The sequence below is a fragment of the Marmota monax genome, unplaced genomic scaffold (genome assembly GCF_021218885.2).
Source record: "Marmota monax isolate L192 unplaced genomic scaffold, Marmota_monax_Labrador192_F-V1.1 WCK01_AAM20220418_F8-fsc00026, whole genome shotgun sequence".
NCBI classification, from domain to species: Eukaryota; Metazoa; Chordata; class Mammalia; order Rodentia; family Sciuridae; genus Marmota; species Marmota monax.
In genome coordinates, this window is record NW_026693108.1 from 11,111,109 (window position 1) to 11,132,365 (window position 21,257).

The 21,257-nt window shown below is 46.9% G+C and overlaps 1 protein-coding gene across 1 annotated transcript; it reads right to left on the minus strand.

The window, feature by feature from the left end:
- Nucleotides 1-16,121: 16,121 nt before the first annotated feature.
- Nucleotides 16,122-20,836, minus strand: Zic2 (Zic family member 2). The gene is made up of 3 exons (XM_046454980.2): nt 19,765-20,836; nt 17,755-17,918; nt 16,122-17,542 (listed from the first exon to the last, which is right to left on the minus strand). The coding sequence occupies exons 1-3, from the start codon at nt 20,834-20,836 to the stop codon at nt 17,189-17,191; spliced, it is 1,590 nt and encodes a 529-aa protein (XP_046310936.1). The 3' UTR covers nt 16,122-17,188.
- Nucleotides 20,837-21,257: the final 421 nt, after the last annotated feature.

Genomic DNA, 21,257 nt, shown 5'->3' on the forward strand with positions numbered 1-21,257 from the left:
ATCTCTTAATATCACATACTGAAGACCAGGCTTCCAACACATGGACTTTGGGGGGACTCACTCAAACCATAGAGTCTTTCTTGCCTTGTATTCAAATTCACTGCTTTTTCTTATTTTTTTTTTAATGTCAAATTGTCAAGCCCATTCTGTATAATTTGCCCTTCAGATATATTTTTTCAATTATTGAATTTCTATTTGGTTCTCATTAAATAGATCCCATTTCTCTGATTCCCTATCTATTTATTAGGTCCTTCTTATAATTCTTAAAACATTTATAAAGGTCATATTAAGTCCTTATCTGTTTATTCCAATACTTCTATCAACTCTCAGTCTCTTTTTCCCCTCTGTGCTGGATATTGAACCCAGAGCTCATGCAAGCTAGGTTCTCAGATGCTTTCTTTCTTTCCTGCTTTCCTTCCTCCCCAAATCCATCCATCCATCCTGGGCATTCAACCAAAGGGCTAAATTTAACCCAAGGGTTACCACCAAGCTACACCCCCAGGCCTTTTTTATTTTGAGATAGGTTCTTGGTAAATTGCTGAGGTAGATCTTGAACTTGATTCCCCTGCCTCAGCCTCCAAAATCACTGGGATTACAGGAAGGGGACACCACATCTGAACTGTGTTCTTGAAGACATATTACTGGATCTTGAAGACATATTACTCTAACACTGGAATAGCCATTCCTAAACTGTTAACAGGAGTATTTAATGAGAGATCTCCAACAATACCCAGCACAAATGTGATCTCCAAAATCTCCATTCAGCTGACCATTGTCACTATTACCTACCAGATCTTGCTGAGTTTTTCCTAGTATACACATAGCTTATATTTTGCCAAACATTGATGAGGTCTTTATGTAAATTTTGGGGGATGATTTGCTCTGGTACCCTGACCTATCAATTACAATTATCAACAGACCCAAACAATATCTCCAATCTTTCAACTCCTAAAGACCACCATGTTCTATAAGCATTCCACATCCTTGCACCACAGATCATAAAGTGCCTCCACAGATATTATCAAAGAAATTATGAAGCTCAACTTGTTTTCTGCACTGTTTTTCCAATAACAAAAAAATATACAAAAAGTTGTTTTATGTATTTTTTCCAGTGTTATAGTGGTTTATACTCTGGCACTAGATATTCCATCTTTGCTAGAAGCAGGAGTGACTATTTCACAATGTTTTGTTGTCATTTGTTTTTGAGATGGGGGTCTCCCTATATTTCTGAGGCAATCCTTGAACTAAAGATCCTCCTGCCTTGGCCTTCCAAGGAGCTAAAATTCGCTATTTAAAAAAAAAATTACAAATTGAACTTATTTAATAAACTTAGTGCTATTAAAAAAAAAGGAGCTAAAATTCCAACAATGGATCACCATGACAGGCTTCAACAATTTTTTAATAATAGATTGTGTGGCTAGGCACGTGACACACACCTGTAATCCCAGCAGCTCAGAGGTTAAGACAGGATAATGTGAGTTCAAAGCCAGCCTCAGCTGCAGAGTGGCAATTCAGTGAGACCCTGTCTCTAAATAAAATACAAAATAGGGCTGGGGATGTGGCTCAGTGGCCAAGTGCCCTGAGTTCAATCCCTGGTACTAAAAAAATAAAATAAAATAAAATAAATAACAAGATTATATGTATGGGGGCTGGGGTTGTGGCTCAGTGGTAAAGCACTTACTTAGTATGTGTGAGGCACTGGGTTCGATTCTCAGCACCACATATAAAGAAATAAAATAAAGGTCCATTGACATTTTAAAAATATTTTAGGGGTCTGGGGTTATGGCTCAGTGGTAGAGTGATCGCCTAGCATGCACGAGGCATTTACTACATAAATGTAAAATAAAGATGTTATATCTGCCTAAAACTTAAGAATAAATATAATTTTTTTTTAAATATTGTATGTGTATTCTATATATTTATATTTCTTTTTTTTATTTTTATTTTTTTAGTTTTAGGTGGACACAATATCTTTATTTTACATTTATGTGGTGCTGAGGATTGAACCCAGTGCCTCATATATGCTAGGCGAGCACCCTACCCCTGAGCCCCAGCCCCAGCCCTATATTTATTTTCTATATCATATTTATATTTACTATTTCATCTTCTCTCAGTTTTGCTAAGTTGTGTTCCCAGTATTTTTCCAGTGCTGGGGATCAAATCAAGAACCTTGCATATACTAGGCTAGCGGCTACCACTGAACCACATCCACAACATGTTCTTAACCACACTAAGTTAGTCATTATTATTTTACATATGTAATAATTATTACCACATTGTGACTGACTTCTTTGTGTAGCACTTCTTCTTAGGGTCCATTCTCTCCTCCTGTGTTTAATGTATTTCTTCCTCCTACACTTCCTGTAATGATTATCAGAGGTATGTGAAAACTAAATTCCCACTTTTTTTTGTCTGGAATTGTTTTTGTTTAGCCCTCATTTTAAATAATAATTCAATTTGGCATGTCCTTTTGGGTTACAGTTATGTTCTTTCAGTCCTTTCCAAATATCATTCCTTTGTCTTCATCATGTCTGCTGAGAAGTATGCTGCTAGCCTAAATGCTGTTTCTTTGTATATAATCTTTCTACAGTTTCTAACGGTATCTTGTCCATCTTTGAACATCCTACAAAGATTGATTGATATTTCTTTTAAGGTACTTACACTATATTACTTAGCCACTTGTCATACTTTAATATTACTTACTTTGTATTATTTAATCATTTTTCCACACTTGCCTTACCAGCACCATAAAGAATAAACAATATACTAAATGCTCCACATCTTTTCCTATGAAGAGGCTCCATGATCCGGACACTATGGTGCACATTTGTAATTCCAGCTACTTGGGAGGTTGAGGCAGGAGGATCACAAGTTTGAGGTCAACCTCTGTACCACAGATCATAAAGTGCCTCCACACTTAACAAGACCCTGTATCAGGAAACAAAAATAAAAAGGGTTGGGGATGTAGTTTAGTGTACTCCTGGTAAAAGCTTAATCCCCAGTACAAAAAAAAAAAAAAAAGGTGTTTTTTAAACTCAGCAAAGTTTTTATCTACCAATTTGAGTGTATACAGATCTGTGACTGAGTAAGCATAGTGAGAAAAGAACTATGCTCCAAATTTACAGTCTTGGCTGTTTCCATCACTGGGGTTCATACATATCTGAGCATATCTGAAAGAACAGGAACAAACATCTGAATTCTACTTAGATGACAGAATGAAAAACTTCCTGGGAGTACACATATCATCTTAAGCAAAGAGGAGATCAGGTACCTTGCATATACTAGGTACCTAATATATGACCTAGAAACAAGGAGCCTTCATGCTTAGTGGAAAGGAGTAACTTTGAATGTACCATAGTTCCTGGACTAGGAATTATCTCTACCTCAGACTACCTTGTATTGAAATATGGGTTCTAAGAAGAGAAATGACTATAAGTAAAAATAAAAATATCTATTTATATTAAAATCAGTGAGAGAGTACATTATAGTACACCTCAGAGTGAGTATATCACAGATAATCAACAATGAACATCACAAAGCTTTGGGATTTACATATTACCAGTACTGTCATCACCAGCTGTATCCAGAAAAAGCACAGGAGAGATGACTGGCAATAGGAACAACATTAAGCAAGACTGTCAACAGTATATACAGAAGAGGCAAACAACACAGGGCCTGGTGAAACTTACAAACGGGTAATTGGTTGGAGAAGAAATTTAAAATGTGATATACTCTTGTATACTAAGTCAGGAAGTTTACTAAACTTGTTGGGGGAGGTACCTAAGACATCTCTTGAGCATGCTAGAAATACCCAGATGGAATACTACCAGCAGCTGGGGTGCCATTTTAAAAAATGGGGTAGGAACATTGGTGATGCAAGCTGCACAAGGATCAGGGCTAACTTAACAACATGCTCAAGGTATGAGACAGCAGCATCAAAGCCTTAAACTAAGACTATTCAGAGAATACAATTTAGAAATATAAACTTGTAACCTATTCCTTTAATCTATAATGGTCAATTTTTGTTAATCTAGTGTATTGAAGAAAATTATACTATGAGTATGTTTTTTAAATCAAATACTTTTGACTTTATGAGAACATTCGATTATTTTAACTGAAAATTTCTACACTTCTCTCTAGTTCAGAAATTTTAAAACAGCTAGAAATTGAATGCCCACAGACATCTTCCTCAGGATGAAAACCAATAGGAAAAAGGTCATCTAACGAATTAAAAGTGGAGTTGACACTAATTTTTCTTTCTATGAGAGAGAAGGGACAAAACACTAGCGTTCCATCTAATTTCCGCACAACAGATGCCATTTCATCACAAAATAATACTTTGTACTTACCTTCCTCAGTTCTCAAAATACGTGGGGGAAACACGTTTTTAAAAGCTTTTCTAGGAAAGAGAATGAATACCAAAACTTAAGGCGTTTGGTGGTGCAGATCCCAAATGGAAGCCCAAACCTCATGTTTCCTATTCTTTATAGCCACTCACCCTCATTCTAACAAGGAGGGGAGAAGATCCCAGCAACAGATACTTAGAGAAAGAGCAAAACCGGACAAACAGGGAGCTGCATAGGAGTTGACAGCAAAGGACAGGCGACTCCAAAGCCCTAGACCGGAGCCCCCAGCCTCACGGACTGCTCGGAGCGCGAGCACTCGGACGCAGGCTCCTCCCAGGCTCGGGTTAGGACGCCCACCCGCAGGCGGGGAGGGAGCCGGCCCAGTGTCAGGTGCCACATCTCGGGGCAGTTTTCTCCCTACAATTCCACAGCCAAAAATAACCTGGAAGTGAAGTGTAGCTGTGCCAGGCACTCAGGTACCGGCCGAGTCCCCTCCTCTTCTGGATGAATTTGTATTATTTATAAGACACTTGACACATGTTGAAACACTCACAGCTCCTCGGCCTCAGGAAACGGGGCTTGTTCAGCGGAGGGGGGGCATGTAATGAGGGAGTTAACAAGGGCTGATATTTTTTTACAACATTCTTTAAAAACTGAAAAACCTCTTTAAACACCAGGAACAGCTTAAATAATTCGCTCTGGGCCTCAGGGCCCGCGCGGACGTCCTCCCCGACTCTCACCGCGACGGCGGGCCCGACGGGCGCCGCGGCCACGCGGGCAGGCTGCAGGCCGGGCCCACCTGTGCCTCGAGCGCCCCGCGCCGCGCGGACCCCGGAAGCCGGCGGGCGGCCGCGCCCTTTCACCCCCGCGCGCCGGACGTTGGCGGTGGGCGGAAGTGCGGCACTCCAGGCGGGTGGCAGCGCCCTTTCACCTCACCCCGAGGGAGCGGGTCAGGCCGGGGCCGCCGGGGTGGGAAGGAGCGGCACGTGTGGGGCCGCCGGGGAGGCGTCCGGCGAGGCCGGTGTTCCGCGCCCCGTGGGCGGGCGGAGGAGGGCGCCCTAGGCCGAGGGGCCCGCCAGCCCCCGGCGGCCTGTCGCCGGCGTCGGGAACTCCCGTCGGGGGCACACTCGCACGCGCTCTGCGGGCTGGAGTCGATGGGGGCCGCGGCCTCTCGGGCCCCTGGCGCTCCCGAGGTTGCGGGTAGCACGAAGCCCGACCCGCGAGGTCGGCCGGCGGCCCGGACGGCGCAAGCCGCGGGGCGTGGCCGAGGGAGGCACCTGCCCCCGCCCCCATTGACCGGGAGGCCGCGGCGCACAAGCCCCAAGCGCCCCTCCCGGCCCGCCCCACGGGGGTCTCGCGATCGCGGAGCCGTGAACCGCGCGGCCCTCGAGTGCTCCCCTGCCGGGGGAGGGGGCGGCGACCGGGATACCCTTGATCGAGCCCCTGTCCCAGGACTGAGACTTCGACGCTCCCAAGTAGGGAGTCTCCATGGAGGAATTCGTCCTGCTTCACTTCCAGAGTTGAAAGCCCCGAGGCCGTCGGTTCTGCACGGAGGAGCGGTCGGGCGCAGGCTAGCGAGCAGCTGATGGAAATAATTGTCCTCGCACACACCGCCCTGCGTCCAGGGGCGCGCGTGTGGACACACACGCACACACACAACTTGCCTCCTCTAGCTGCCCAACCTTAGTATTCCGGGCATGTAGTTTTCAACAACTTGCTTGACACAATGACAAAGACATTTAAATGCCAGGACACAGACTTCACTTTTTAACCTGCTGAGAAGAGCTACTTTCAAAGCTTCCCCACAGCGAATAAACTGACAAAAAATATGGGGTGCACTTATAAATTAAACACCTTACCCTCAAAGCAATGTGCGTTAATCAGGTTTTCTAAGGCAATAGCCATCTCTGTCTTTTCCTATTCACCCAAATAATGCCCCAAGAAGGAACCCCTTTACACGGGGGGGGGGGGGGGGAGTATTGAATTATACCCATTGCTAGTAAAAATCATCTTAAATCAATAGAGCACCACTTGAACTTGAGTTTCCATTGTTTCACTGAATCATCAATGTTTTTAATTAAACAGAGCTACCCTTTCTGTTAAAACATTACATAAAAGGGTTAGGTTTCTACTTTTGTTGAGGCAGCTGGCGTTTGTTGGCTGTTGTGTTTGAGCAACAGACTGTTCAATAGAAGCGAGAAATAGCTCAACGCGCTCTTAATAGACCTGTTTCAACAATGTACCTTGAAAAGGAATACATTGTGTTATTGTGTTAGTTTGCTACAAACCTATTAAAAGAAAAATAGCATCCATCAGGTCTAACAAAACGCATTTGTATTATACATACTTATCTGCTTCAAATACACTTCTTGGCACAATGTCTAGAATTCAACTAGATCATCAAGAGCTGGACAGAAGAACACATACCAGTTAGGTAATGATACACGCGCTAAAAATAATAATAAAGGAAGCTCCAAGCAGATGGTGATCACTATTTTTTGTTTATTATGAGAAATGCAGACAGTCCTACTTCAATTGAAAATACACTGCAAAAGTATGGATTTCTGCGACAAAAACAATTTAAATTGTAGCATGGGAATATTGACGCAAATTCCATATTTGGAACGAATCGGATACATTTTCGTTAGTAATTTGGTTCAGAGTAGGATTCAGTACAGAAATGATGCATTTTTAAAGCAGAATTAAACAGTGCGCAAAGAGCCCGGTTCTTTAGGGAAATGCTTGAAACAAACAAATCGAAAGCAAGGGTTCCAGCCAAGAGGTTGGGGAGCAGCGCTGTCTGGCAGTAGGAAAGGAAGTGCTTCTTGAGAGTGCTCTCTTTAAAATGATTTTAAAACTTATTTTTTGACATTTTTAACACAAAGAGAAACTGCAAGCAAAGAAATAGGTGATATTTCCACTATGGGACAGAGACTATAGTCTGTTGCAGGAAAGGTTGTCACTTGGACCACAGACCTGAGAGAAAAAAGGCAAATGATGAAACCTAGCTCTGAGATGGCTTAGCAGAAAGGGCACTCCAAAAAGCATATATCAAAGGAAAACATCGTTTGCTCCCACACAAGGCACTGGGTTTGGTTCCAACCTGAGTAGCCAACATTCCATTTTTAAAATACATAAGAGAATAGTAGATTGCCTACAAGTAAGCTTAATTGTATAAAAAAGACAATTTATATAAATTGCAATAGCACCCTATGTGCCTCATCTAAATAGATGAAGCAATATTTTGCCCAACAATGTGTATGATTTATTCCATTTCTGAATTAGTAAATTTTATCACATGAGGATTTGGAAAAAAAAATGTTACCCAAAACTTGAGATGATAGTTTTGCCATATTACAAAATAGCTATATTAGAACCTTCTACAGGACAATTTAAAGTCACATGGCTGATATGACTGCTCTCTTCAGTTAAACCATTTTCTCAAGAAGGATGTGTATGGAGAGAATACAGGAAGGTAGTTGAGATGTATTTGATTAATACTTAGACTTCTTGCTAACATCTCACCTCTAGCCCAAATCTAGTTTTTAGATTAATTCAGTGGAAATGAAATCAAATGCCCTAATTGTATGCCATAAAATTAGTTTCTCAAATGAATAAGATCAACAGAAGAATTGGTATTTTCAAGGTGAGAAATTTTTTGTAACTCATAATCAACCAGATATAAAAGGAAGGTCAAATGCACTGGTTGGACCATGATATGAAATGTTAGCTAAAGCTTTATTAAAAGTCTTTGATTTCCATTTATAACTTTTAGAAATATTTTGATGTTTAAAGTTAAGTTATCTAGGGAGAAAAATTCAATGCATTTTAATTTGAAGAGGTTGTTCAAATAAACAAAGAAGGAAGAAATGTATTTCACAGGAAGATTGTAATCTGATTCTTTGTTTTGTTCTCAGTCTTGAAAATCATTGATTCTCCTTTGCAAAGAATCTTCAATAGTGTATGAAAGCTAAATACCTTTATTTTCTTTCTTTAATATAAAAAAAATCCAAATAATATGCATTGAATTTTGTCTCCCCTTAAAGAATAAAGAAGAGGATCACATTAGGATGATTTTCTGTATGCACTCCAATTTTTCCTAAAAGAAGCTTTTGATCTGTTAATCATTAATGTCTAAAAAATTCTCAAACAAATTATAAGAATCTTAACTACCACTAATCCTAAGTAGCATCTGATTCAAAAGATTTTGTAGGGTACATTTTCAAAGCACCAAACTTCTTTACTATCCCTTGGTCTGCCTTGAGTAGGTGAACAAGCATCATTTCAGATTCCTTTTGACTTTTTTTTTTTTCCTTTTAGCTTGGAAGTATGGGAAGTAAAAGAGGTTAATATGTTTTAAACATTTCTGCCATACGCGATTATTTCAATGCCATTCTCTGGTGTTGTGTCTGAAAAGCCGGTGGCTGAGCCCGCTGCCCACAGAGCCAGACATTGAGCCAGATCCACCCCTGGGCACAGTCATGGGAGGGAAAAGATTCAGCTTCCAAACTTGATTAAAAACAGCCCAACAGTTTCTGCCCCGTTAAAGAACTGTGTGGCTGGAGAAGCTGAGTAAATTACCTTAGAGAGGAGCCGGCTGAGGTCTATGTCTCTTTCACAGGGGGATAGAGGGAAGTTTGAAGAAAGCAGAGAGTGAGTGGGCTACAAAAGGGCAGCTTGTCCACCAAAACTCACAGTTAAAATCCACTCTACAAGATTTAGGTGCTTTCAGGATTCTACCTTGTAAATGTTCACCTTAATTTGAAAGGAAAAAGAAAACATGTGCATACACGAAGAACATACAGATGCTTGGGAATTGTTAACTTGTTTCTGAGTTACTGAGAGATCTTTTGTTTTCCATTTGGCAAATTCTTCAAAATATCCTTCTCCCCCTAAAGTTACATTCTAGAAGATACAATTAAAAGAAAAAGACTAAGATGAAAAAAATGAACAGGGACAAAGTGTGTAGGTTGGTGAATAAAGTAGATGTCTGCCAGAATCTTCTTAATTATATGCTGTTAAAAAACTTGTGATGTTTTAATGGTAAGGACTAAAGACATTCAAACAGGAATCCAAATATGAACAAAAGTGGGAGTTTTCTGGTGTGTTACAATAATAAAATGAAAATGGTGTCTGTATGTGACTGTGTGTTCTCCTGCAATTCAAAATTTTATTCCAGAAAGAGGTGCAATTTGTTACTTCTTTTGTGGGCACAAGAGGAGAAAAATATGATACATTTGGGGATTTTATCGGTAGTGCTGTGTTTAGTTTTAATTTTCCTGTATTTTAAAATAAACACTTTGACCAAAGCATGTTTGATCTTTGCAAGAAGGAAGTATACATTGTGAAGGAATGTGCAGAGGCTGGATATGAAAATGGGGTTGTGACTCACAGCTGCAGGCAGAAAAAAAAAAAAGGCGTCGTGGTGTCAGCCAGAGGTGTTCAGTCTAATAATTCAAGCTGTAAACTGTATCCCCTAAAATTACCTACATAATAAATCATTGTGGGAAGAAAAAAAAAAGTTTGGACTGAAAAGTGTAAGTGAAACAGAACCCTCAGGAGACTTCAGTGCTGGGACCTATTGGCAATGATGTGAAATATGGGCTTATTTTGTCCAAAATTTTAAGGATCAAAATAATACTGGAAGTTATTTTAGCAGCCCCCCCCCCCCCCGCATGGGTCTCAACACATTTCCAGTCTGTTGAAGAAATGGGCTGGAAATTTTTTCCCCTCTCCTGATAACATGGCTGGAATAGCTGTATGGGACTTAACTGTGTATTTGTACAGTTTTGAGGGAACAAACAAACAACAACAAAAAAAAAAACTCAGTGCAACAATGGCATCACTTTAGAAAAGTAGTTATGGCTAAATTATCAAATGTACATCAAGGACGGAGGCAGAAATCTTTCTGAAAATTTCCTTAGGTTCTTGCCCCATATTTCAGTGTCGCTTGTATATACCAAAGAAAACGTTAAATTGATGTGAACTGATGAATTAGCTTGCCTGAAAATTCAATGTTAGATTGAAATCTTTACACGCTGCGGTTGGTAAAGCCAGAGCCAAATCCTGGAAACATGAGACACGGAACCGTTTGGGACTAGAATGCACCCACAGGTTTTGGAGTAGAATGGAGCTCCGTACCAGTAGAAAGATGCAGATATAAGGAGGAAGTTTAAAGGCCAAGGACACAATGAGGGTGAGGAAGTCAAGAAGCAGACTCACCAAAACCACATTGAAACAATTTATTTTATAGGATCTCCTACATTTCCAGAATTAGTGAGCAGACCCACTCTAGGAACGAGGGCTGTGGATTCTTACGTTCACAGGAGCACTGAGAGTCAAGATTGACACGGGTCTCTTTCTCCTGGGCATTTCACATTAAAATATAAGGAGAGGGGAGGGGAGAAAATAGAACGAAGCTCGAGGAGGTTGACTAGCGAAGTTTGCAATAAAGATTAACTAGGAAAAAAGAAGTCCACAGCAATTAAAACCCCTGCATCGGCTCATTAGTATTCATGACTGAATGTCCAGCCTTTCTGTTTATCTTTCTCCCAGGATCAATATCTGAGCAGCGTGGGCCTGGGAGGAACCCAAGTCGGGCCCTGCGTGAGCCTGACCTTTCGCGCCCTCCCTACAGGTCAGAGCATCTTCTGAACCACCCGGCCAGCGCCTTACCCGCGCTCATTAAATATTAAATCCACCATTCATAGGCGGGCTGAGAGAAGCGGGGGGGGGGGGGGGGGGGGTACAGGCCGGGGATGGGGAGTGGGGGCAGCGGGCAAGCAGTACCAACTGACTCCAAAGAGTTTCAGGAAACCACATTCGGCCACATTAACAGCTATGGGCCCAAGAGAAAGAAAGGAAAAAGAAAAATGAAAAAAAAAAAAAAATCCCGGGGCTGTCTTCAGCACGTCTCCAGCCCGGCTCCTGGCAGGCCCTTGCTGGCTCGGCCTGATTCCAGACCAGAGGTTTTGGGTTTTGGGCTGAGGGAAGCCAGAGTTCTCCCGAAAAAGGAACCCCACGCCCACTCCCCGTTCTACCCAGTCAAGAGCCTCCCCAGGCCTCCACCAACCTCGGAGAAGCAACCCAGTCTCGGAGCATTAACTACGATGATTATCTTTGACATTATTAACATTATTATTATTTCTACCCCCCACGTTCCCTAGCGGCTCTTCGCTGCGTCTGCTCCCCAGGGCCACTGGCTCAGCCTGGGGACTGAGAAAACCTGGCTGGGGCTGGGGGAGGGCTTAGGAGGTTGGGGCAGAGTCCAGGAGGTCTTCCTTCCAGAATTAGCTATTTCATACGCACGCACCAAGGGACGGAGGGAGCTCAGGTGGGTCCGTCACCTCCTGGGAGTGGGCTTGGGGGACCCCAAGTTTAGGCATACCCGCCCCCCGCCCCATCACATTCCCATGGTGGAGACTCAGGCGCCACGAGAGCCTCGAGAGCGCCACGGGGTGAGAGTGCAGGGTAGGCCCGGCCCGTTTGGATCCTGAACCTAAAGGGCTGAGAGAGAGCGGAATGAGCGCAAGGGAGAAGGGGACATCAGTTGCTGGATCCTTCCGTCACCCCTTTGGCCTCAGTCCCTTCTTATCCATACCAGCCGGGGACTGAGAGTTTGGGAAGCCACAGGAGGTGATCATGTGTAAGTGCATGGTGTGTGTGTGTGTGTGTGTGTGTGTGTGTGTGTGTGTCCGCGAGTGCGCAAGTGCTGGGGCTCCCCCAGTCTCTGCCTGGCGGCTGAGCTGGACCCAGCCCCCGCTTGACCACCACACTGGACCAGGCAGGAGGGATGCTGGACGAGGGCAGGGCACAGAGCAGGAGAAGACGAAACCAGATGTCACCTCTTCAAATGCTTGTGGGCCCCTGGAAACAAACAAACAAACAAACAAAAACGTGGAGGGTGAAGCCAAAGCACCTAAGATTCCCGGACTGCGTTTTGAAGGGGAGGAGCAGCAGTGGGAGGACCCTGGCCCGAAGATCCCCCGCAGAGGTCTGGGCCTTGGCGATTCAGGGGCAGGGCAGGACCTGGATGCTCTGGCCTCAGTCATCCCGCATCCTTGACCGTGAACTCGGACCCTGGGGCTGTCCTAGTTATGGTTTACAGGAGTTCTTATTTGTAACACCCGGTGGTTCAAACCACTACATCTGCCTTTTCGTTCAGAGGAGTCCAGCAAGACTGGCCTAAGGGTTTAATGTTCTACCTCTTGATCCAGTTTGGAAAGAGAGATTTTTTTTTTCCTAAAATAAAAACCCAGTAACAATCAGCTGGGAGCTGGGGTGGGTGTGGGGAGGGCAAGGAAAAAATGACATTTCTCTGGGCCAGGTTCTGAGCTGCCAATTAAAAATAGAAACTGTTCATTGAGATCTGCTGGGGATAGCTGTGGGCTGAGGGCTCCAAGTTTTTGTTTATATCCAAGTTTTATATCAGACTATAATCCATCAATTCACAAGTATTTATTGAATCCCTACCTCGGATTCCAAAGTTTGCTTCCCGAGGCACATGTCTATTTAAGCATAATAAATAAATAAATAACACATCCAAAACTTCAACCCGGTCTTGATGGGGTGTTATTTTGAGGCCTTTATTTCTCAGTCCCTGGAAGTAGGCCTATCCCGCCCCTTGGATTTGGGGGTGGGAGGTTATGTAGGAAAGGAAAGGACCTGAGTTCCCAGTGGGTGCTGGATGAGTCCCCCGTGAGTCTCGTGTGCTACCAATGAGCTCACCAACCGGGACACACCTCCCCCCTCTCCTGCCCACCTAGGCAAGCGACTCCTCATTTTGAGGGGTCAGGCTATCCTAGCCAACCCTGAGAAGAGGGAGAACAAATAGCAGGGTACAGGGAAATCCAAGCCTCCGGTCCAGCCTGTGATCTGCCCTTGATCTCAGGGTTTTGTGCGGAAGATAGAACCACTTCAGACTGAAAACATCCGTCTGAAAAAGAGACAAAGGGGTTGGGGGATGGGGTAGTGGAAGGGCGAAGAAGGTGCGGGCAGAGAGGAAAGGGGCCGAGGCAGGGCTGGATGGGTGTACAGGGCCTAGTACGTGTTTCCTTTATTTGCGCTCTGCCAGGGCTTAGCCCTAGCAGCTTCCCCTTGCCCACCGCCAGAGCAGAACCCATGCGGCCTCCGCTGTGGTAGTCACCTCCTCCCCGCCAGGGACTTGGGAGGACATCACTGAACTGGGAGAAGCTGATACCGATGCCAGTTATCATTGTGGTCATTAATAATGCAGTGAGGATCACGATAATTAATAATAATAATGATGGGCCTCCCGAGGGGGTTCCAGCTGCCTCCGGATAAAGCGATTCTCGCTTTGAGGGGAGTTATTCGATGGTGGATGGAGCGGAGCGCTAATGGAGCGAGCCTGGGCGCCCTGAAGTTCAAGTTGACGGCGGTGGCGGACAGAAAGCGTCCTCCAGACGCCGCAGTCCGACCTCCAGCGCAGCTCTGGGCCCCTGAGGGAGGCGAGGATGGGCTTCAGTTTTGTGACTCCGGAGTCACGGCAAAGGCAGGTTAGCCTTCGGCTTAGACGTGGGGGCGGGGGTGAGGACGGGCGAACTCGCGCACCCCTGCCGGACCCCCAGGCCTAGGCGACAGATCGCTGTCTGGCTCTTGGGCCGCAAGACCCCGCATGCCTTCTGAGTGGAGCTAGGGTGACCTCTTGAATACTTTTAACACTTTTGCAATCTCCCTCCCTTCGTCCAGTCCCTGAGACTCCAAGGCCGAAGAGAAAGGCAAGAGAGGGAGACTGGGCCACATCCCGGGGTTGGAGACTCGTTTGGACAAAGCCGAGGGAGGAACAGGGAGCCATTTTGCAGGAAAGCTGCTCCCACGAGCTCCCTACATCGGGGACTAGGAAACCACTTCCAGGCTGGTTCCTCTTTGCCTTGTCCCTTGTCGTTTTATTTTCCTGCTGAAAACTGAGATCAGCGCCCCCAACCTCGAAGGACCTCCGGTCACTCTCCCACATTCCGATCTGAAGTGATCGAACCACCTCAATGCTGTGAGATCGTTCTTCTCTTGCTTCTTCCCCCAAATGAGAGAAACCCCCCCTAAGGCTTGAGTTGATGTGAAAGTTGCCCACACACCCCATTTCATCCTTCTTAGATTTGGGAGGTGTCTCAAAACAACAACTTCCTTTCCCAAAATTAAAAAGTTAAAGCCCTGCCATAGGCAGTTTCATTCTTGCCCAAATTATGATGAATATTTAATCTGATCCTTCTCCTCCCCTCCCCCCCGCCCACCCCCGGGAGTGAGGGGCTTTGGAAAACCCTACACGATTTTCCTCACAGCTTATAATATGTTCAATGAACTCTCCCAAGGTTCAGTGACACATGCCAATTATTTTAATAATTTTGCTTAATATTATTAGGGGTTATAAATTTGTTTTTAATAGAGGGTTGATTGCTTCAGGAATTGGCGCTCAGGCAGTTCCCAGGGCCGCTGGGGAGGGAAAGTCTGGCATTTGTCACCCTGAGTCTTACCCGCACGCAAAACCCAAACTGAAATCCTTTCCTCCGCATATAACAGGTAGCATGGCCTCAGGGAGGTCAGCATTGTCCTCCTCTCCACTAAGGCCCTTTGGGCCTGCACTGCCTGGCCCCGCGGCTCAGCCAAAGGCAGGAGGAGGAGAAAGCAGCGGTCGCCCCCGCAGTCCCCAGCGCTCTCAGCCTCCGCTGGCGCAGTCCAGCGCCGCGCTGGGCGATCCCACGGAGGTGTCGCTGCCCGTGCCGCCCCCGAGGCTTTTTACTGCTGGGGAGATAGCTCCGTGGCTGCTGGGGGCTTCTCCGAGCTGCAGGACACCCAGGGAGAGGAAGATGGAGATGTCTTGATAGTCCAGGGGCTTAAAAATAATTTCCCCATTCATCCCTTTGGTTATTAAAATTATTTTTCCTTTCTTCCTTAGAGCAGCGTGTTTGGAAACTCGTCGAGTCCCGTGGGGGGAGGGGCGAATGAGGCTGCAAAACCTTTCAGTAAGGTGCTTCAGCTCATTTCCACCTGGCAATTTTAGCCTTTGCACTTTATTTGTCAATTCTTTGCAAAGGTTCTTTCATTTGGAGCCAACGGTTTGTTGCTTCTCTATTCTCTCAAAAGAAAATTAAAATGTAGTCCATCACTTTCTCTTGAACATCCTGATTATTGGTGCAGAGCAGCTTTGCTTAAGATAAGTAGGACTTCTTGAGCAAGCTCTCTGCTTAAAATTTCATGGAAAAAAAAAAAACTTCTGGAAGAAACAGGCCCTTTTAAACCATAATCATTGGGCCAAGTTCAAAAACAAAGTACTCAGCTCAGTTTTAAACGTGCAATTAAAAATAACTGTACCTCAGCTTTTCAGAGGGAGGGAGAGGAAGGGGGCAGGGAAGGGGGAAAACAAAGAATAAGGAAATGTTTAGTGCTCTTAAATCCAGTCCAAATAGCTGAAAGAAAGAAAGGCATTCCCTCAGATAATGGAGCCATTAGAAACTCTGAAGGTTCCTGCCGCCATTCCTCACAGGGGATTTCCAAAAATTTAATTCACTCTCAGCTACTAAACAAAGGATGTAGAAAATAATTTTGAGACTTTCTGCCAAAGGGGCAGTTTGGCCTCCTTCCTCTGCATACATACACCTTCCTCTCCAGAATGCTGGATGGTGCTTCCCAACACCTGGTACCCTGATCCAGACCCATGTCAACCTTCAAGCTGCTTCCTTCTCATTTGCTTTAAAAACTTTGCTAGGAAAAAAAAAAACAGTATGTTCATGCAGTTTCAACACATTTTATTATATTTCTGTATGCATTACTCTCAAAACATATCACAAGAAATGATCAAACCACTTAAAACCTTCAAATAAAAAATCTGAAACAGTTTATGCCCACAATTGTACATATTTATAGTTAAGAAACATTCTTTATAAATATTGTTTCCTCTGTAGCAAGTTAATACCATAATTTAATTACAAATGGATAAATATGGTAACGGGTATTTACAGAAGGGAGGGTGTTATTACGGAAAAAGCTAACGGCACAACGTTTATTTTTCCCCCACAATCTTTCATACAGGAACTAACAAATTGAACTTGCAAAAGCACTAAAACATCACATGTAAACCCAACTAACAAAAAAATACATTCACAAGCGTTGTTGTTGGTGGTGGTGTGTGTGCTATGGGTCGGTGTGTCGAAGAAACAGAAGGGAGACTTTGGCACGGCTCAATTTTTTTTCCTCCAGTCTATAGTTGCATGAAGTTTACAATCAAGTTGCCTCATAAAAAGGAACACAATATTCAATACCACAATACAAAATAAACCATTTTCTTCCACATTACTTAAAAAAGAAACCAGGTAAACTAAAGAGAAAAGAAAAAACCCATCACTTGGGGAAGGAAAGGAAGGCAGGAAGGAACGCAACCCAGAGTTTACAAATGGACAAAACTTCTATACACCAAGAAGCCGTTAAAATCACTCAGAGAAGGAAAGGAAAGAGTCTGCTATGTACAGTTTGTCTGAAGACTCGGAACAGGGTGGGAAGGAAAGGGGGCATGAGGGATGATGGCAGGGAGGTTTGATTCAATATTTTTGTGGGTTTTTATTTTTTACTTTTTTATTTCTTATTTTATGTTTTCAGCTTCAGAGACTCCAGAAGGGGTTTTTTTTTTTCCTTGCTTTTCATGCCTAAATTTTTTTTCTTAAAAAAAAAAAAATAATAACTTTTAAAAAAATCCTTCTGCTGGTAAAATCGTTTTCATCATCATAAAAATCAGATCTATAATTTTAACAAGACAGATCACAAGGCGCCCTCGCCTCTCGCTGCGGGGAGGGCAGCGGCGCTGGGAACTGGGAGAGGAAGGGAGGCCCCGGCCCTCACACGTACCATTCATTGAAGTTGGAGGAGAGGCCGCTGTGGCCCCCGGCTGTCGCACTGCCCCCACCAGAGCTGCCGCCGCCCCCGCCGCCCGCCCCGCCGCCGCCCCCGCCGCTGCCACCGCCGGAGCCGCCTCCCGAGCCGCCGCTGCCCGAGCCTCCGCCCCGGTGCACGGCGGACACCGCGGCCGCCGCCGCCGCTGCCGCCGCCGCCGCCGCCGCCGCCGCGGGAGACAGATTGGAGCTGCTCTGAGGCTCGGAGCTGGGGGAAACCAGCCCCGGGGGCGTGGATGACTCGTAGCCTGAGCTGGCGGCGGGGGAGGACTCAGAGCCCTGAGGGGAGGACTCATGGACCTGCAAGACAAAAGCCGGGAGGGGGGACCAGAGGGGACTGGATGTGAGTGCAGCTGCTGTGAGGCCGGGGCCCCCGAGGGGGAGCACCCCAGAAATGTCCCTCTCCACCCGGGCTCCCTGGGGACCTTCCCGGGCGGGCTGCGGTTTTCCAGGCCCCTACGAGGCGGCCTGCCAGGCCGGCCTCGCCCTCCTCCCGGCTACCGCGGTGGTACCTTCATGTGCTTCCGCAGGGAACTGGGGTGCGTGTAGGACTTGTCACACATCTTGCAGAGATAGGGCTTATCGGAGGTGTGGACGTGCATGTGCTTCTTCCGGTCGCTACTGTTGGCAAAGCGCCGGTCGCAGCCCTCAAACTCACACTGGAAAGGCTTCTCCCCTGTGGGCGGCAAACATTGTCGCTGGTTGAGACACACAGAGTCCCGGAACACCAGGTGGTTAGGGGGCAGGCAAGGCGACGACTTGGGGGTAGAAGGGCTGAATTCCTTAAATAGGTCGGATCCCCTCTGTGGCAGACCAAGATGAAATTAACCCCTTTTCCACCTGACAGTCCTGATCATTTATTTCATATTTTACTTTCTTCTACACTGAAGCCCATCTCCTCGAATTTCTAACAAGTTTGGGGTAAATCCTGGCCCTGCCTGCTTTTCTATAGGACTTCTTGGATGCGCAGCTTCTAACAAGTTGGTCTCGCCATGGAGAAGCTGTTATTATGACAAAATATTTGGGGCATTATCAAAATCACACAGGCTGCTGGGCTGCTGTCGGTTTCTCTCTGCCGCCAGTAGGCAATTACATTTGGAGAAGCTATGTGTTGTTTGGGGGACGGGCTGTGGATATTAACTGAGCCAGTATTTTTCATCCAAAATTCTGCATATTGAATTAACTGTAATTCTAGTTTCATCAGTCTTTTAAAAATAAGTTTGAAAAAGGGGGGGGGTTAATAGTAGAGATAAGGTAGTCTTATAATGATTGCAGAGGGGCCAAGCTGGGGGGTGAGGTGGGGAACAGAGTCAGGAAAACCTTTCAAAATCTCCCCGTTTAATTTTCTGGTGGTCCCAGCATCCTGTTGCCAGAATTCCAAATGCTTGGAGTCATTTAGAGGTGTGAGAACTCAAACGTCGTTCCACTTGGAAAGGGGATCGTTTAACGTTAAATTCCATTAGCACCTAAATTGTTTTTTAAAGACATCCGCTCAGAGACAGGACTCGAAAGCTAGCATTTCATGCAAATAAATTTCTCAAATTTTAAACCTTGTTAAAAGCTTGTCTCGCACCTCGGCTCCCTCCCTTCCCAAAAGAGAACAATAGGCCTCTGGCGCATCCCCACTTCGGAGTAAATATTGACGAGGGAAGTTGCTAAAACATTTGGCTTTCTTTTAGGAAATCGTCTGGCAAGATTTTGACTGAGACCTGGTCATAGATGAATAATCTATGAGGCGGGAGGCGCGCTCTTTTGCGGCTCTCTCTTCTCACGCGATCCCCCGTGGGGACGCGCTGCCTGGGGCTCTCGTTGACCGGATTGTGGGTCCAAGTTTGGAATCGCAAACCCTGTGATGCCCATTAGAGATTTTCACAAACTGCTGCGAAACCACCGTAAAGCCCCCGCGACCCACCCCGAGATGGGCTTAAAAAAAAAAAAAAAAAAACTTTGAAAATGAGAAATGCTTTACAGCTCCTGCTCACACCAGGCTTACTTAATGGGAAACAGTCCCGGGAAGGGCGTTTGGACCACGAGTAAAAGACGTGGGAAAATACACAAGCCACTCAAACACAGACAGGCACCCGGAGCAGAAAAGCACATTCAGACAAGCTGGCAAAATCCTCTCTAGGCTCGCTTCCCGGGCACCGAGTTACAGAGCAGTTTTATTTTGTGCGTTCTATTTAGAACGCAAATTATTAACCAGGGCTGAGCAAACGAAGCAGTTGCATCACCCCACACGTACATTTGATATCATACTGGTCATTTAAAATTCAATTTCCGCACATGGAAAAACCCAGGCCAATAATAGTCTTTCATCATCCAACAAAAACAAGCCGCTCGCTCTTTCACACACAAAAAAACATCTCCCGTCCCAGGGCCCGGGCTAGCGGTTGGCGCCCTCCGACCGCGCGCTCGAGCGCGTATACACACACACACACACACACACACACACACACTTCAGCTTGTGCATTTCTCCCTAAGTCTCCCTTCCGCACTTCGTCCCGGTCCTTGCCTGCGGTTACCTGTGTGGGTCCTTTTGTGGATCTTGAGGTTCTCGGAGCGCGCGAAGACCTTGCCGCAGCCCGGGAAGGGGCAGGGAAAGGGTTTCTCGCCTGTGTGCACGCGGATGTGGTTGACCAGTTTGTATTTGGCCTTGAAGGGCTTGCCTTCGCGAGGACACTCCTCCCAGAAGCAGACATGGTTGCTCTGTTCCGGGCCTCCGACATGCTCCACCGAGACGTGGGTCACCAGCTCGTGCATGGTGCTGAAAGTTTTGTTGCAGCTCTTCTTGGGGTTGCTGAGCTGTTCGGGGTCGATCCACTTGCAGATGAGCTCCTGCTTGATGCACTGCTGCCGCATGTAGCGGAAAAAGGCACCGGGGTGGTGGTGGTGGTGGTGGTGGTGGGCCGCGGCCGCTGCCATGTTCATACCCATGTTCATATTCATGGGGCCGTACTGATTGTGGAGCTGCGCCGCCGAGTACGGGTCGGTCCGCGGGCTGGCCACCTGGCGATATTGCTCCGAGCGCCCGAACACTTCTCCAGGCAGCCCGAGGCGCATCTGCCCATTGAGCACATTCTGCGAGCTGTGCGGCCCATGCTGCTCCGGGAGGCCAGGGAAGAGGAGGTGGCCCTGCGCGTCCGAGTGCGCGTGGTGAAGGCCACCCGCACCCGGCCCGAATAGCCCATGCTGCCCTCCGCCCGGCGCCGAGTCCCCGAAGCCGCGGCTGCGGAACAGGAAGTCCCGAGTGGAGTTGAAGGGCGGCCCGGAGTAAGAGCCAACATGCGCAGCGTGGGGCCCGAGCGCGGCGGCTGCGGCGGCGGCCGCAGCGGAGCCGGGGTAGGCGCCGGGGCCCTGCGACGTGAACGCCGAGCTCTGGCCAGGGGACAGCTCGTGTGCGCCCGGGTTGAGCTTAAAGGCTCCCATGTGCGCAGCGGCCGAGTCTACGAAGCCATTCTGCGCTGCCGCCAGGCTCAGTTCACGGTCTTGCATCTCCGCGGCCGCCGCCGCTGCTGCGGCTGCCGAATGGTGATGGTGGCGCGCAAAGCTGCCCACCCCGATGGCCGGGAACTGCGGCCCCGCGTCCAGAAGCATGGCCAGTGCGCCCGCCCGCCCTGTCGGCCCCGGCGAGCCCTGCGCTTTCGCGCCGCCTCGGCTCCCACTCCCAATTCGCGCGGTGCGTCCAGTGGCCGCTGGGCTCCGGGAGCAGGCGGCGGTGGTAGAGGCGGCTTCAGTCCGGGCAGCCGCGATCCTGTGACTGCCGCCTCCGCCACCGCCTGGATCTGCCTCCGGCGGCCGGGCACAGAACGAAGGCGCGGAGAGGAAGAGGAGGAGGCGGCGGCGGAGGAGGCGCGGGAGGAGGAGGAGGTGGAGGAGGAGAAGAGTCCAAAGCCAGGCGGAGAACCAAAGTGTATTAAAGGAGCTGCGGCGGGGGCGGGGGGGCAGGGCAAGGGAGGGCGGGCGGGAGGAGGGAGCGAGAGGGAGGTGTGGGGAGCAGAGCGGAGAGGGGGGCCAC